Here is a 17,855-nt window from a genome sequence, read left to right as displayed (position 1 = left end):
GTTTTTTTATTTTCTAAAATATTTTTTTCTCTCTAAATACTCACTTTCTTTCTCCGGACTAAATAACATTTAAATAACATCAAAATAAAATTTAAAATTGCTTAAAATATCATAAATTCCTGAATTTTTTTATTTTTTAAGAACATCAAGAATTATTTTTAGATGTTATTTGAAGTTGAATGATCATACCATAAGTCTAATTTATCCAGAGAAAATCATACGACATGTGGTACTTATCTCTTTGAATAAGTGCAATTATATATATATATATATATAGTTATAGAAGAAATAATCTTCCAAATAATCTTCTTTTCTTTGTTTCTTTTCAATTATCTTCTCAATTCTTCCAAATGGGGTTCAATCTAGTTGACATCAATGGCCTCAAAGCAATATCTGCAGCAACTAAATTGAAAGATAAACAAATTGTCAGAATCTCCGATAAGAGTGGCCTGAACAGTATGATCAGATCCATTTCTGATAATCAAGAACAACCTGAACCTTTCTACATTCTTGATTTAGTAGCAGTTTTGAAACTCATGGGAAAATGGAGCCAATCCCTACCCAGTGTGACGCCGTTTTATGCTGTGAAATGCAACCCCAAGCCCGTCCTGCTACTTGCTCTAGCAAGACTTGGAGCAAGCTTCCACTGTGCCAGCGAGGCTGAAATTGCGACGATTATCTCCCTCGGTGTTTCCCCTGATAGGATTGTTTACGCCAATCCGATCAAACAGGTGGTTGTCTATGTTGCTCAATTTAGAACTTACTTTCTTTATAGCTCTTGAGCTTCCGAACCAGATATAGAAGTCTTTGAATTTGTTTTATTACTATAAAAGTCTCTTAACCTTTGACGATTCCAATAGTAAAGGGATAAGGGCCAAATTTAACCTTGACGTTCCAAACGAAGTTTAGATTTAGCATTAACGTATGAAATGGTGTAAATTTAATTCTAACGTTTCCAAGCAAGATAAAATTTAGTCATGCGCTATTGAAAATTTGAAAAGACTGGTTTGACTGTTATTTAACTATCACGTCGTACCTTTCAAACAAGTTTGTCGATAAATTGGAGCATTTTTGTACATTTTTATTGGTTTTTTTACAACTACATTCCTAACAGAATAAATATTTTAGATAGTTTGATAACAAATATTGTGATTAACTTATATGTACCAGATTTAATTTTTAGCATTTTAACATAATTTTTGTAATTTTATTAGTAATACACTAGATATCTTAAACATAATTGTATTTGAAAGGTCTGAAGTAACAGTTAAATACTAGTCAAACCATTTTTTTCTAATTTTCAACAATGTATGGGGCTAAAATTGATCTTGCTTGAAAACGTCATCGTTAAGGGTAATAAAGAAAATAATGAATAAGTTGAGGAGATATGACTCTAATTTTATCAAGATTAAATATGATAATGGTTGTTTCAACTGTTTTGTCTTTATAATTTATATTGTCGTGTTAGAAATTGACAGCTCTACAAACAGGTCTCCCATATCAAGTACGCAGCTAGAACTGGAGTGAACCTGACAGTCTTTGATTCAAAAGAAGAGATGGATAAGATGAAGAAATGGCACTCGGAATTGGAGTTGTTACTGCGGATTAAAGTCCCAAACGACACCACTTCGTGGCGTTCCTTTGGAGCCAAATACGGTGCTGCTACAGACGAAATTATTCCGTTGCTAAAACATGCTCGTCAACTTGGTATGAGAGTCGTTGGTGTTTCGTTCCACGTGGGTTCAAAAGCAACAGAAGCAGATATCTACCATAGAGCCATTATCGCAGCAAGGCTCGCATTTGATGCTGCAACTCAGCTGGAAATGCCGGCAATGCATATTCTCAACATTGGCGGAGGATTCAAAGCGAACCAATTGTTCGACGAGATAGCAAAAACTGTAAATGATTCAATTGCAGAATTCTTCCATGATATACCGTCGCTAAAAGTGATTGCTGAGCCGGGAAGATTTTTTGTCGAGACGGCTTTCACAATGGCGACGAATGTGATAGGGAAAAGGGTGAGAGGAGACCAAATTCAGTATTGGATTGATGATGGGATTTATGGTTCATTTAACACTTCAGCATTTGATTCTTCTTGTATGGTATTTCAACCATTGAAGAACACTGAAGAAAATGATGAAGAACGTTTAGTGATTACTTCATCCACCATTTTTGGACCTACTTGTGATTCATTGGACATTGTGGTGAAAGAGTGCAAGTTGCCAGAGATGAACACTGACGATTTGCTCGTGTTCTACAACATGGGTGCTTACACTACTACCGCTGCTACCAAATTCAGTGGGTTTCAGAGATTTGAAATTCCTACTTACCTTGCATATTCACAGTGACAGATCCAGGATACCTGATAGGAAGTGTTTTTTGTGGCCTTTCGTGATTTATGAGTGCTAAAATGATATTGTTTACAGTATTTTAACATAAAAATTTAAAGCCTCATGCGCAGTTTTTATAGATTTTTTAGCATTGTTTGGTGACCAATGGGTGCTCAAAGTTGTATTTATGTATTATGCATTTTCAATGCCAAACAAAGTTGTTGGTTGGAGTGTTAGAACAAACTTATTCATCTTGTTGGGTTTGGCTCGAATTTTTTGAATGACGAAAATGTTTGCTAGAAGAGTGATCATTTGCTAATCGAATCTAAGGACATCTTTGTTTCAGTTATTATTGTTTAACGTTTGTTGTTGTTGCTAGCCGGTAAATGTTAGCACTTAGCAGTACAGAAAGAAAATGCATTAGTTTCGCCACTGATATAGTATGAATATATTTTAGCGTGAATATATCAAGGTTTTATGAATTTGGCCTAAATGATCGATTTGACTCTCATGAATTCTAAAAATATCTCATTAACATTCTAAACTTGCTTAATTTGATATGATTAATCATTTTGCTACATAACAGTGGAAGAGAAGATTTAGACAAGTTAAAACACGCATCACTATAAACAAGTTCATGAGACTAATATGACAATTTAAGAAAGGTCAATAGGTTAATACGTCTCTTTAAGTAATTTCAGAAGGTTAATAAATCATTTTATGTAAATTTAGGGACCTAACGAGACATTTCTAAATTTTGGGGTCAAATGGGTATCTCATATATTTATCCATCTATTTTATTTCCAAAGTAGGTGGAATTCCTTTTATAATTGTTTTTAGCTAGTTGGTTAAACTAAGGTATTGAGTATGATTTTAAAACTCATTATTATTATTTTTTTGCTTTTTTTTTTTTTTTGGCATTTTGGCAGAAACAGAATATTCTATCATGCAATAATTAATTAATGATAAGAAAGAAATAAATAAAACATTTGAATTCAACTTTTAATGTTTTGATTTGGCATATTGTACGCTATGAAAATTATTGGGATAAGATGTAAAAATACCCCCTAACATTTACAGTCAGGAACAATTTTATCTTTAACGTTTAAAATTGTGCAATTTTACCCATAACGTTGGTAGTCAATATCAATTTTATCCCTAAGGTTGTCAAGATGGTAAATTTGAGTGATAAAACAGTTTATGATCTGTCACTAATAAGCGATAAGATGACTCACATGTGAAGTTTAAATGACAAGATTCATTACCAATAAGACAGTTTGATGAATTATTTCTAAAATTGACCTAACTTGACAATATTAGGAGAAAAATTGCTCTTGGCTGCCAACGTTAGGGACAAAATTGCACCATTTTAAACGTTAAGGGTAAATTTACTCCTAGCTACAAACTTTAGGAGTATTTTTTACGGAATATCCCGACGACATTTGTCAACCCACTTCATAGTGAACTCAAGCACACTTAGATTAGCTCCTCCCTCACCTTGGGTTAACAAACCCGGAACTTCAAGACTTGACACTTTACTAACTTGGCCATTATTCCTCAAGTCTTGAGTATGATTTTAAAACTCATTATTATTTTTTTTTTGCTTTTTTTTCGGCATTTTGGCAGAAACAGAATATTCGATCATGCAATAATTAATTAATGATAAGAATGAAATAAATAAAACATTTGAATTGAACTCTTAATGTTTTGATTTGGTATATTGTATACTATGAAAATTATAGGAATAAGGTGTAAAAATACTCCTAACGTTTACAGTCAGAAGCAATTTTACTCCTAACGTTTAAAATGGTGCAATTTTACCTCTAAAGTTGGCAGCGAAGAGCAATTTTATCCCTAACATCCTCAAGACGAGTCAATTTAAGTGATAAAACAGTTTATGATCTGTCACCAATGAGTGATAAAATGACTCATATATGAAGTATAGATGACAAAGAAGACAGTTTGATGAATTATTTCTAAAATTGATCCAACTTGACAACGTTAACGGTAAAATTGCTTTTGACTGCCAACGTTAGAGGTAAAATTGCATCATTTTAGACGTTAGGGGTAACATTGCTCCTGACTGTAAATGTTAGGGGTATTTTTGCACCTTATCCCAAAATTATAATGACATATTAAATCTCAATTATGGGGACAGTCTTTACAAATTGGTCGAACTACAAAATTTATTTTTATTACTCAATATCTAAAAGTTTATGTTTTTTTTTTATATATTTTGGAAAAAAAATTATACATAAGTTTTATATAATTTTCAAAATCATCATTTTTTGAGTTTTCTCTCTTTAAACATTAACTTTATCTCTCATACAAAAGAATACCTAAATGATCTGAAACCTAAAAAATTTAAAATTGCTTAAAATATCATAAGTCTTGAAAATTTTCATTTTAAGGTTGTTATTGGCCAAATTTGCAAACCACGGGATTTGATTTGTAACAAAAAAATAAATAAAAAAAATTGTAACCCACAGGATTCTGTTTGTAACAAAAAAAACACAGGTATCAATTTATAAAAGCATGAAACCATAAGGTATTTTTTTGAAATTAACCTTTATATATATATATATATACTTAAATATAATATAAATACAGGAAATAATTGTGACCCCATTATCTATTAATGTCATATCATGATAGTTCAATTATGTATTTTTCAGTCCAAAAAAATTATTTATTGTTCAGAAATGAATCTGTCTAGCACATGTTTTCTTTCAAAAAATAATAAATTAAGTTATCTAAGATAATCATATAATAAAATTATATAATTATATAATGTCTTCATCTGGAATATATTATTAAATAATATTTTGACTTACACGTTTTCTTAGAAAATAAAATATTATACTCTCGCTGTCGAGCCAAGTTTTGGGTTTGCTCCATAATGTTAATGAGCTTGACTCGAAATCGAGTTCAAATTTATATTTAAGTTGGTTCATTTAGAAGTTCATTTATTTACGAGTTTAGTTTTTTAGGTGCTCGTTTATTTTTTTTATCACAAGCTGACTTGCGAGCAGCTCGTTTTTTTTATCCGGCCTTTGTTGCTTCAAGATATTCTTCGATAAAATATTCAATAAAACTACTATTTTCGTGTAAAAAAACACGTTTCTACTTTTTTTATGCTATTAAAATTATAATATACGTAAAAATTTAAGGGTCTAACATGATTTAACTCAAAAATAAAAAGTTTAATACATTAATTATCACATGAACTTGTCCATAAAAACTTAATATTATTTTAACATATTAACGGCCATTTTTATGCATTAATTGAAATTCAGTGATATATGTTAAAAAATGTAAAATTAAATGATTTTATGTTATATTTTGAAGTTTAGTGAAAATAAATAAAGTTTAGTGACCATGACTGTAATTCACCCAAACAAAATCATACAGCATGTGGTACTTATCTCCTTGAATATTTTTTTTAGAGAATCTTTTTGAATATATTAAGTGCAATTAAATATTACAACTTGAATAATATATATATATATATATATATGGTTGATGGAAGAAATAATCTTCCAAATGGATTTCAATTCAGTTGATATTAATGGCCTCAAAGCAATATCTGCAGCTGCAAAATTGAAAGGTGAAGAAATTGTTATAATCTCCGGTCAGAGTGGCCTGAACAGTATGATCAGATCTATTTCTGATAATCAAGAACAGCCTGAACCTTTCTACATTCTTGATTTAGCGGCGGTTCTAAAACTCATGGAAAAATGGAACCAATCCCTACCCAATGTGACCCCCTTTTATGCTGTGAAATGCAACCCCGAACCCACCTTGCTGCTTGCTCTAGAAAAACTCGGAGCAAGCTTCGACTGCGCCAGCGAGGCTGAAATTGCGGCGGTTCTCGCTCTCGATGTTTCTCCGGACAGGATTGTTTATCCCAATCCCATCAAACAGGTGATTGACTATCTTCCTTAACTTTGATCTTATTTTCTTTATAGCTTTTAATCTTTAAAACCGAAATTTAAAGTATTTTAATTTTTGATGATTCCAATAGTAGATGACCCTTTGTAGAGCTAATGGGACGATCTTTATAGAAACTTTAATTTTTAAACTTTTTTTTATGTATCCTATTTTAGGTTGAAAATCATCATCTAAAAGTATTCTTAGTATTTTTAGAAGAGAAAATAGAGAGGGAGAGTGAGTGTGTTTAGAAAAAAATGAAAATAAATTAAAGAGAGATATGAGAGAATGAGAAGATGGTGAATTTGATATTTTATTTTTGTTTTGGGATTTGTTTGTTATAATTAGATAATAAGAGATTAATTTATAAAAAAAATAAATAAATAAATAGTTTTTTACCATTTAACTTTTGACTTTTTTTAACACCTTTAGTCAGTTTGGACTGCATTTGCTAACAGAATGAACCATAAAGTATCAGTGTGCAAACTTTTAAACCATATAGTTTATTTTTGAAAATAACCCAAATCACATGGTTTATTTTTATACTTTTATCAATAAAAATGTGGTTTCATATTAAATGTGATACTAAACAACTTTAATTTTTGAATTTTTTTTTTCATTTTGAGATCGTCATTGACCAAATTGGTAATGCGAATCAAAAAGCCCTTAATTTTGGAAATGGTGATGAGCACATTCCTCGTTTTGACAACAAAAATATTACCGTCCTCCAGCTGCAAAAACATAGATTTTTTTTTAAAAAATTAACCCCTATGTTTTTAAGAGACTTTAATGATATTAAATGGCAAAGTGTATGGACTTTTATATCTCATTTTGAAAGTAAAGAGTAATAAAAAAAAAAAGTAAGGACTAAGTTGAGGAGATGTTAGTGTAATTTTATCAATATTAAACATGATTTAAATAATGCAAAAATTGATAACTGTGTTAAACGTATTGTTTCTCTCTGTAATTTAATATTGTCGTGTTAGAAATTGACAACTCTACAAATAGGTTTCTCATATCAAGTACGCAGCTAAAACTGGAGTGAACCTCACGGTCTTCGATTCAAAAGAATAGATTGATAAGACGAAGAAATGGCACCCAAAATCGGAGTTGTTACTACGAATTAAAGTCCCGAATGACACCACTTCATGGCGTTCCCTCGGAACAAAATATGGTGCTTCTACTGACGAAATTATTCCATTGCTAAAACATGCTCGTCGGCTTGGGATGAAAGTTTTCGGTGTTTCGTTCCATGTGGGTTCAAAAGCGATGGAAGCAGATATCTACCGCAGAGCCATGATCGCAGCAAGGCTCACATTTGATGCTGCAACTCAGCTGGAAATGCCGGCAATGCATATTCTCGACATTGGCGGAGGATTCAAGGCGAACCAATTGTTTGATGACATAGTGCAAACTGTAAACAAATCTATTGAGGAATTCTTCCATGATATACCGTCGCTAAAAGTGATTCCTGAGCCGGGAAGATTTTTTGTGGAGACGGCTTTCACAATGGCGACGAATGTGATAGGGAAAAGGGTGAGAGGAGAGCAAATTCAGTACTGGATTGATGACGGGATTTATGGTTCGTTTAACACTTCAGCATTTGATTCTTCTTCCATGATATTTAAACCATTGAAAAACAACGAAAGAAAATGATGAAGAACATTTAGTGATTACTTCATCCACCATTTTTGGACCTACTTGTGATTCATTAGACATTGTGGTGAAGGAGTGCAAGTTGCCGGAGATGAACACCGGAGATTTGCTAGTGTTCTACAACATGGGTGCTTACACTACTACCGCTGCTACCAAATTCAACGGGTTTCAGAGATTTGAAATTCCTACTTACCTTGCATATTCACAGTGACGGTTTCAGGATTGACTAGGGGTACTTATGGTGATGTCTCGTGATTTATGTATGCTAAATTGATTTTTTTTTTTTGGCGTATCTTAATAGAATTTTTGGTATTTTTCAGTGATAAGTTGGTGCTCAAAGTTGTAATTATGTATTATGCATTTCCGATTCGAAAAAAGTGGTTGGTTGAAGTGTTAGAGCATCTCCAAGAGACTCTTAGTGCACTCTCTAAAAATAATATAAATAATTGACTTTTAGTGATTTAAAAGTGACTAAGGCATATTATCTCCAAAAATACTCTTATATTTGCTCTTTATTTATTATTTTATCATTAAAATTATTAATTGTTGTTATATTTATCAATAGTGTGAGGAGAGAGATTCCTCAATAATAAATTATTAATAAAAAATGAGTTAAGATGTACTAAGAGGTGGAGAGAGGCTATTAATAGAGAGAATTGAGAGACTCTTAGTAATTTGAGAAACCACTAAGAGGCTGTTGGAGCCGATTTTTCATTCTCCCTCCTCAAATTTTAACTTAAGAGCCAATTTAAGAGAATGGAGATGCTCTTAAATTGGTTCTTAAGTTAAAATTTGAAGAGGGAGAATGAAAAATCAGCTCCAACAGCCTTTTAGTGGCTTCTCAAATCACTAAGAGTCTCTCCATTCTCTCTATTAATAGAGAGCCTCTCTCCACCTCTTAGTGTCTCTTAATTTATTTTTTTATTAATAATTTATTATTGAGGAGTCTCTCTCCTTTCACTATTGGTAAATATAACAATAATTAATAATTTTAATGATAAAATAATAAATAAAGAGTGAATATAAGAAGTATTGTTGGAGATGATATGTCTTAGTCACTCTTAAATCACTAATAGTCAATTAGTTATATTATTTTTAGAGGGTGTACTAAGAGTCTCTTGAAAATGCTCTAAGAGACTGTTGGAGATTCTCTTAGAACAAACTTATTTATTTTGTTGGGTTCAGCTCGAATTTTTTTAATGATGAAAATGTTTACTAGAAGAGTGGTCATTTTGCTAATCGAATCTAACGTCCTCTTTGTTTCAGTTGTTATTTAATATGGGTTAAGGTGCAAAAATACCCCTAACGTTTTGGGTCAGGAGCAATTTTACCCCTAACGTCTAAAATTGTGCAATTTTACCCCTAACATTTGTAGTCGAAAGCAATTTTACCCCTAACGTTGATAAATTGGATCAATTTCAGAAATAATTCATCAAGTTGTCTTCTCGGTCATGAATCTTATCATCTACACTTCACATGTGCGTCATTTTATCAGTAACAAATCATAAACATATGTTGGAATGTGAAAAAAAAATTAAAAAAAAAATACAGTCTTTTATACGAATTAGACAAAAAAATTCAAAAAATTCACCGAATTTATAAATATTAATCTCTAATTCTATTATTAAATTATAAAAAAACATGAAACCCCTTTTCTAGAATGAATTGATATGCAATTGGTGCAAAATAATGAACAAAAATATTTGTGTTTTATAATAGTGTCTGAAATTGACCCAAATTACCAACGTTATGGGTAAAATTGCTCTTGGCTACAAACGTTAGGGACAAAATTGTCCCATTTTAAACGTTAGGGGTAAAATTACTCCTGACCCAAAACGTTAGAGTTATTTTTGTACCTTAACCCTTTAATATTTGTTATTGTTGCTTTTCTATTTAATATTGCTTTTTAATACTGATAAAACACTCGTGTATCTACGTACGTTCGGAGTAAATATAAAACATATTTAGGAAATAACATATCTTAGAAAATAGATTTATATATCACATCAATCACCTGTTAACGGAGCTGGTGAGACCAGTGGCTAGCCGGAAATCTGAGAAAATATTACTTTTTCCATGGAAGTTTGAGAGCTTCAAAACCTAGCCCCTCCTTTGTTTGTTTGCAGATGTGTTGAAGAAGAAAGATAAAATTGTAATTTCATTCTATTTTTTTTGGCCTAATGCTTCCCCAGCCCCTTTAACTTGTCCAAATCGGTCATTTTATCCCCTCAACTCATCGAATGTCCTATTTACCCCCTTAACTCCATAAAAGTGGTATTTCTCACCCCCCTCAACTTGTCCATTTATCCCCCCAACTCATAGAATGTTCTATTTACCCCTTTAACTCCATAAAAGTGGTATTTTTCACCCCTTACAATCCGTTATCGAAGCCTAAATTGATAACTTTTTTAAACGTTAAACCTATATTTATGCTATTTTGTAAGTGAAACCTAAATTGATACTTCCTTAAAAATCATAGGCCTATTTTGGTGCATTATCCCTACATATAATGTATTTAACTTGTTTATATTAATGTTCTTGTTATTTGTATTTTTTTATTCGCTCTTTCTCTTTTCAACTTTTTTTGCTACTATAAAGGGATAAGAAATACCATTTTTATGGAGTTAAGAAAGTAAATAGAATCATAAGTGGTGAGAAATACCACTTTTATAGAGTTAATGGGGTAAATAGGATATTCGATGAGTTGAGAAAGGGTAAAATGACCAATTTGGACAAGTTAAGGGGGTGAGAAACATTAAGCCTATTTTTTTCATATTCCTTAATATCCAACGCCATTGTTTCACTTAATGGATAAAACGAGGTCGTTTCATTTATTGTGATGGGAAAAAATGACAGCAGTTACAGAGTGTTTGTGAGAAGGGATTTAGGAAGTGTGATAAGGATAAAAAAAACACGAGATAAGTTATCTCGTATTTGTTTGGGAGATAGAAGAGTAAGACGGACGATGGATAACCCTTTTATCCCTCAAATCCTATACCCAATAGGGGGTGGTATAAGAAGGTGGGATAAGCTCCTGCGATTTTAATAGGATGGAAAAGTTCATCTTATCCCTCAATTTAATGTTATGTAGTTTAAATAAGGTTAGTAAAATGTATTATTTTATTCATATCCCTATCCCACATACCAAACATTGAATAATAATTCTCGACTATCATATTTTTATCCTTATCCCTGCCATTTATCCTTATTCATATCTCAAACCTTTATCCTTATTCATATCTCAATAGAATACCAAACATCCCGTTAATATATTGCTCAAAAAGATTTATTTGGACACATTAAGGTCCTAATCATTTATTTTTGGACTCATTGAACCATTGTTTACCAAATTAGTAAGTTGTAACCATCTGTTAAAAAGACATTATTAATTTCATCTATATTTGAAATTATAAAAAAAAAATATATTTTTTTACAGTTTGAATTGAAGTTTTTACATTTTTTCTATAGTCACGTTATACATCTAAAATTGTTTTCAAACAGTGAAAAAATATAGATTTCAAACGCATGTGTAATGGATAATATTTTGTTAACCCAATTTTATTTTCAAAATTGATTCTTTTGGTCATCAAGGTCTTAATGTGAAAAAAAAAATAAAATATCACGGGCTTAATGTATCTAAATAAAAGATCAATGGCTTAATGAACTAAAAAATGAAAGATCAGGGATCCAATAATGTTTTTTTTTTGCCAAAAATGTAATAATTTCAAGGAAGATTGAGACACGAAATGAAAGTTCAAAACAAATGTGCTTATTCTATTAACGCAATTTTGGATACAATTATTTTTTCTTGATGTTATAAAAAAAAGGTTGTTATTAAATTTTGAGCCCCAGATCATTTCGAGTTCTGGTTCCGCCACTGGGTGAGATACTTGCAAAGTTCAGAGTGTCAATATACTATTTTGGATGAGTTCAGAGAGCTGGTGATGTATTACGCCTAAAAAAATTAATTCCTGAAATTTTTTATTTTAAGATAATCAATGGCGATATTGGCAATATCAACCTAAAAGTTCTTGATTTCTAATCGAAAAAAATTCCAATCCTCTATTTTTAACACAAAAAAACCCACATACATTTATTTGAAAATTAGCAAAAGTACGTGGATTTTTTTGAAATTAATCCTAATATTAATTAGTAAATTTATATATTAATTTATTTTTTATAATTAAAATTTATGTATATTTTTTTAAGTATATGCAAATTGGGTTTGAGATTTGATTTTTAAACCCGGGTCAAGCTTGGCTAGGCCTACCTAAATTAACAACGGACAATACAAGGATTGAGCTGAGTAGTTTTAGTTTAAATCCCGTTAGGTAACCCATTAGCAGGTATATATATAATTGAGTCTTAAGAGAAGAAACTACCATTTAGAGATTACAATTCGGATTGACTTATTATAATCGTGTTATATATTATTTTTTAGGATAAAGTACAAAAATATCTCTAATGTTGATAGTTAAGAGAAATTTTATCCTAACATTTAAAATGGTGCAATTTACCCACATTGACAAATTGTGTCAGTTGCAAACATAATTCATCAAAAATGTTTTTTCAGTGATTAATCATATCATCTACAGTTCACATGTGCGTTATTTTATCACTTATTAATAACATATTAATATGAATAGACGTAAAAAAAATTATAATGTATTTTGGATGAGTTGGACATAAAAAAAAATCAAAAAAATTTTTTATCGAATTAAAAAATATTAATTTCAAATTTTATTATTAAATCGCAAAAAGATTTGATTTTTAGAAGCAATTAATAGACAACTATTAAAAAAATATAAAATAAAAATATATGTTTTATAATAATATCTTAAATTAATTAAATTAATCAAACTTGATAATATTAGGATGAAATTGTTTTTGATGAAATAAAATTGCTCGTCACTAGTAATATAAGTTTGCACCTTATTGTTTTTTTTTTTGTAAGAATAGTGTTATATTATAGATTATATATTATATAAGTTTCCATTATTGATTAATGTCATATATGATATGATAGTTCAATTATGTATTGTCCAGTCCACCAAAAAATTTATATTTGTTTTCTTTTTCAGGAAACCAAAAAAATTATATTCTTGTTCAGAAATGAATCAGTCTAGCACATGCTTTCTTTCAAAAATAATAAATTAAGTTATCTATGTATCTTTAACGATCCCGGGTCTATTTGGTTAAGCTGTTAGCTCACAGCAGTTGCAGTAAGCTGTTTGCAGTTAGCTAGTAGCTATTTATTTAGCTAATTGGTAATTAGTGTTTGGTAAATATATAAAGAACTGTTGCTGTTAATATATGAAAAGATGAAAATACTCATTATTTAAGAATATCCGGAGTAAATACAAATAAAAATTAAGCTAATTTTGTCAAAAGCTAAACAGCTAAAAACAACATTTCATGAAAAGCTCCACGTTGGAGCTTTTCGTGAACCGCTGTTTGCTCCGAAACCGCTAACCGCTGCGGTTTTATAATCATAATCAAACACTATACTATTAGCAGTTTGGTGTAAAACCGCTAAACGTTCATGCGAAACGCTAAAACAAACACCCTTTATATATTTTGACTGAAGGCTCGTTAAACTTCTAAACGTCACTCAACTTTGTATTTTTTAATATTATAATTATTAAATTTCAATTAACACATCAAAATGACAATTGAAGACTTCAAAATGAAAAGTCCAAAAAATTAAAGTTGTTTGAGCTATATTTACTGTGGTACTAAGTTTTTTTATTTTCTACAATACACGTGAATATCAAATTTCTTTCTTCTAATTAAATAATACTTGAATAATGTCAAAACGAAAACATTGAAAAATTAAAGTTGCTCAACCTATTATAAATACTTGAAACTTTCTATTTAGAATTCATCAATGATCATTTTTAGGCATTATTTTGAAGTTCAGTGCCCATATTTTTTTTATTGAATGCCGGTTAGCGAGAGAGTGCAAAAAACAGACATCTCAACTATGTTGGTACCTCTGAAAATCACAGCAAACCCGAACCAATATTATTAAAGAAGAAAAGAAAAGTTACAAAGAACCAAATACAAAAGTTCAAAACAAAACCATGTTAAACGAAGCGATAAGAATCACGCTCCACAAAATCATGCAAAAAAGTCAGGCAACAAATATGTTAGAAAGTGTAAAATTGAGTAACTTTATTTTACGTTTTAAAGTTTAATAATCATACCGTGAAAATGAGTAAAATTCAGTGACCATGAATGTAATTTACCCAAACAAAATCATACAACATGTGATACTTATCTTCTTAAATATATTAAGTGCAATTAAATATTACAACTACTATACTATACTATAATATATATATACATATAGTTGATAGAAGAAATAATCTTCCAAACTATCTTATTTCCTTTGTTTCTTTTCAGTTATCTTTTTAATTCCCCCAAATGGGTTTGAATTCAGTTGATTTCAATGGCCTCAAAGCAATATCTACAACTGCAAAATTGAAAGATGAAGAAATCATTAGAATCTCCGGTCAGAGTGGCCTGAATAGTATGATCAGATCTATTTCTGATAATCAAGAACAACCTGAACCTTTCTATATTCTTGATTTAGCGGTGGTTCTAAAACTCATGGAAAAATGGAACCAATCCCTACCCAATGTGACCCCATTTTATGCTGTGAAATGCAACCCCGAGCCCGCCCTGCTACTTGCTCTAGCAAAACTCGGAGCAAGCTTTGACTGCGCCAGTGAGGCTGAAATTGCGACGGTTCTCGCTCTCAGTGTTTCTCCCGACAAAATTGTTTACGCCAATCCGATCAAACAGGTAAGTGGTATCAAAACAAGTGGTTGCCTCGTACTCATGTTATGTGATTTATATATTTCATATGGTTATACAAGTTATAGAGCTTAATTTGTTTATAGTTTTTATCTTCAAAACAGGATATAAAAGTCTTCGAATTATATGTTTATTAACATAAAAGCCTCCTAACCTTTGACGATTTCAATAATAAATAATCGCCGATTTCGTTTACATCCGGTTTTGCAAGTAAAGGGCAATAAAAGAAAGCAAGGCTTAAGTTGGGTAGATATGAGTGTAAGTTTTACCGAGGGAAAAAATGATATAAAAATGCAAAAAATGATAATTATGTCAAATTTATTCTTTCAAACAAGTTGTTTCTATAATTTATGTTGTCGTATTAAAAGTTGACACCTCTATAAATAGGTCTCACATATCAAGTACGCAGTTAGAACTGGGGTAAATCTGACAGTCTTCGATGCAAAAGAAGAGATTGATAAGATGAAGAAATGGCATCCAGAATCAGAATTGTTGCTACGGATTAAAGTCCCAAATGACACCACTTCTTGGCGTTCCCTCGGGACCAAATACGGTGCATCAACTGACGAAATTATTCCGTTGCTAAAACATGCTCGTCGGCTTGATATGAAAGTTGTCGGTATTTCGTTCCACGTGGGTTCAAAAGCGACAGAAGCAGATATCTACCGTAGAGCAATTTCCGTAGCGAGGCTTGCATTTGATGCTGCGGTTCAGCTTGAAATGCCCGAAATGCATATTCTCGACATTGGTGGAGGATTCAAGGTGAACCAATTGTTCGACGAGATAGTGAAAACTGTAAACGAGTCAATTGGGGAATTCTTCCATGATATACCATCGCTAAAAGTGATTGCTGAGCCAGGAAGATTTTTTGTGGAGACGGCTTTCACAATGGCGACGAATGTGATAGGGAAAAGGGTGAGAGGAGACCAAATTCAGTACTGGATTGATGATGGGATTTATGGTTCATTTAACACTTCAGCATTTGATTCTTCTTCGATGATATTTAAGCCATTGAAGAACAACGAAGAAAATGATGAAGAACATTTAGTGATTACTTCATCCACAATTTTTGGACCTACTTGTGATTCATTAGACATTGTGGTGAAGGAGTGCAAGCTGCCGGAGATGAACACCGGCGATTTGCTCGTGTTCTACAACATGGGTGCTTACACTACTACCGCTGCTACCAAATTCAACGGGTTTCAGAGATTTGAAATTCCTACTTACCTTGCATATTCACAGTGACAGATCCAGGATTCACTGACAGAAAGTGTTTGTTGTAGTTTTTCATGATTTATGGATGCTAAATTGGTATTTTTGGCATTTTTTAGCGGCCACTTGGTGTTCAAAGTTGTAATTATGTATTATGCATTTCCGATTCAAAAAAAGTGGTTGGTTGGAGTGTTAGAACAAACTTATTCATCTTGAATGAGGAAAATGTTTGCTAGAAGAGTGATCATTTGCTAATCGGTTTCGAAGGGCCTCTTTGTTTTGGTTGTTATTGTTTAATGTTCGTTTTTGTTGCTAGCCGGTAGATGTTAGCCAATATTTTTTTCCACTGTAAATCTTTATCGAGGTCCGTGGTTTGTTCTGACCTTGGGAGTGGGTAGACGTTTTAACAGTTTGGGGGAATGGAAGCGGAACTTCCTTTTGGTTCTCCCCGAAAACGGCTTTCACTTTTTAAACCCATCTTTAAAAAACTTCAAAAAAAAAATATAAAGATGAAAAAAAGGGTTTTCGAGTTATAACAATTTTAAAAGAAAGAATAAAATTATTTCAAAATTTATCAAAAGAAAAAACAACACTGGGTCATCAAAAACATTTTTTTAGACCCTTACCCAAACTTTTTGTAACAAAAAAATAAAATAAAAATAACAACAATTCAATCAACTTAGTCCTATCTTATATAATTATAGAAGGATTAAGGTGCAAAAATACCCCTAACAATTTGGAGCAAGAGCAATTTTACCCCTAACGTCTAAAATAGTGCAATTTTACCCCTAACTTTGATAAATTGAGTCAATTTCAGATACTATTATAAAACACTGATATTGTTGTTTCTTACTTTGCACCAATTGCATGACAATTTGTTCTAAAAAAGAATTTCATATCTTTTATAATTTAATAATAGAGTTGGAGATTAATATTTATAAATTCGGTGAATTTTTTAAATTTTTTTGTCTAATTCGTACAAAAAGACAGTGTATTTTTTATTTTATTATTTTTTCACATCCCAACATATGTTTGTGATTTGTTACTGATAAAATGGCACACATGTGAAGTGTAGATGGCAAGATTCATGACCGAGAAGACAGTTTGATGAATTATTTCTCAAATTGACCCAATTTATTAACGTTAGGGATAAAATTGCTCTTGGCTTCCAACGTTAGGGGTAAAATTGCATCATTTTAGACGTTAGGGATAAAATTGCTCCTGACCCAAAACATCAAGGGTACTTTTACACCTTAACCCTTATAAAAGAACTGTAAAAAATATAATTTCATAGGCAAATAAAATAACTAACATTCCCATTTTTTAATGAGTTCAAAATTTACAAGTAATGTTTCTATTATACTTAATCTGTTACAATAATTGATAAATAGCTCAAAATCACAAATCCAAAAAATTAAAGATTTAATAATGTTTGTTTATGAGATTTGTTGCTTATAAAAATACTAATTAGATAAACTAACAAGTACAAGTTATGCTTATAAAAATACTAATTAAAAATCTTCACTTGATCTTCAAGATATATAATTTATTAAAATATTGATTTAACAATCAATAAAGCTAGCTAGCTACATCTAATTAGATCTGTCCATGTGTCAGAGTATCCACCCGACTTGTCCAGACACGTGTCCTTTGGACTGGTCTTGAAGAATACCTGATCTTAGGTTTAGGTCGGCTCAGGCTCGTTAAAGCCTGTCTAATTTTTGAACTGGTTTGGAATTGATAAAAATAGTACGGTTCGGTTTGGTCCGACCCATCTATTAATATTAATTAGTAATTTATATATTAAATATATTTATATATTAAATATTTATTTTTAAGTATAAATTTATTTTTTATAATTAAAAATTATGTATATTCTTTTAAATAAATGGAGTTTGTATTTGACTT

At 31.0% G+C, this 17,855-nt stretch overlaps 2 protein-coding genes and 1 pseudogene across 2 annotated transcripts; all 3 read left to right on the top strand.

The window, feature by feature from the left end:
* The first annotated feature begins 350 nt into the window (after nt 1-350).
* LOC136229647 (ornithine decarboxylase-like) lies at nt 351-2,348 on the top strand. Its single transcript, XM_066018564.1, has 2 exons — nt 351-731; nt 1,491-2,348. Exons 1-2 carry the CDS (start codon nt 351-353, stop codon nt 2,346-2,348), a joined length of 1,239 nt encoding a protein of 412 aa, XP_065874636.1.
* Nucleotides 2,349-5,873: 3,525 nt separating this feature from the next.
* On the top strand, nt 5,874-8,343 carry LOC136229646 (ornithine decarboxylase-like; annotated as a pseudogene).
* Nucleotides 8,344-14,316: 5,973 nt separating this feature from the next.
* Nucleotides 14,317-15,980, top strand: LOC136229645 (ornithine decarboxylase-like). Its single transcript, XM_066018563.1, has 2 exons — nt 14,317-14,723; nt 15,123-15,980. The coding sequence occupies exons 1-2, from the start codon at nt 14,343-14,345 to the stop codon at nt 15,978-15,980; spliced, it is 1,239 nt and encodes a 412-aa protein (XP_065874635.1). The 5' UTR covers nt 14,317-14,342.
* The last annotated feature ends 1,875 nt before the right edge of the window (nt 15,981-17,855 follow it).

Source organism: Euphorbia lathyris, chromosome 5 (genome assembly GCF_963576675.1).
Source record: "Euphorbia lathyris chromosome 5, ddEupLath1.1, whole genome shotgun sequence".
NCBI lineage: Eukaryota > Viridiplantae > Streptophyta > Magnoliopsida > Malpighiales > Euphorbiaceae > Euphorbia > Euphorbia lathyris.
The sequence above is the reverse complement of the archived record's forward strand: the minus strand, read 5'-3'. Positions and strand labels throughout refer to the sequence as shown.

Bases quoted from the DNA above. Each gene is read 5' to 3' on its own strand.
- LOC136229647 (XM_066018564.1), top strand. From the start codon at position 351: ATGGGGTTCAATCTAGTTGACATCAATGGCCTCAAAGCAATATCTGCA. The intron at 732-1,490 runs GTGGTTGTCTAT...CTCTACAAACAG, and splicing joins ACGCCAATCCGATCAAACAG to GTCTCCCATATCAAGTACGC.
- LOC136229645 (XM_066018563.1), top strand. From the start codon at position 14,343: ATGGGTTTGAATTCAGTTGATTTCAATGGCCTCAAAGCAATATCTACA. The intron at 14,724-15,122 runs GTAAGTGGTATC...CTCTATAAATAG, and splicing joins ACGCCAATCCGATCAAACAG to GTCTCACATATCAAGTACGC.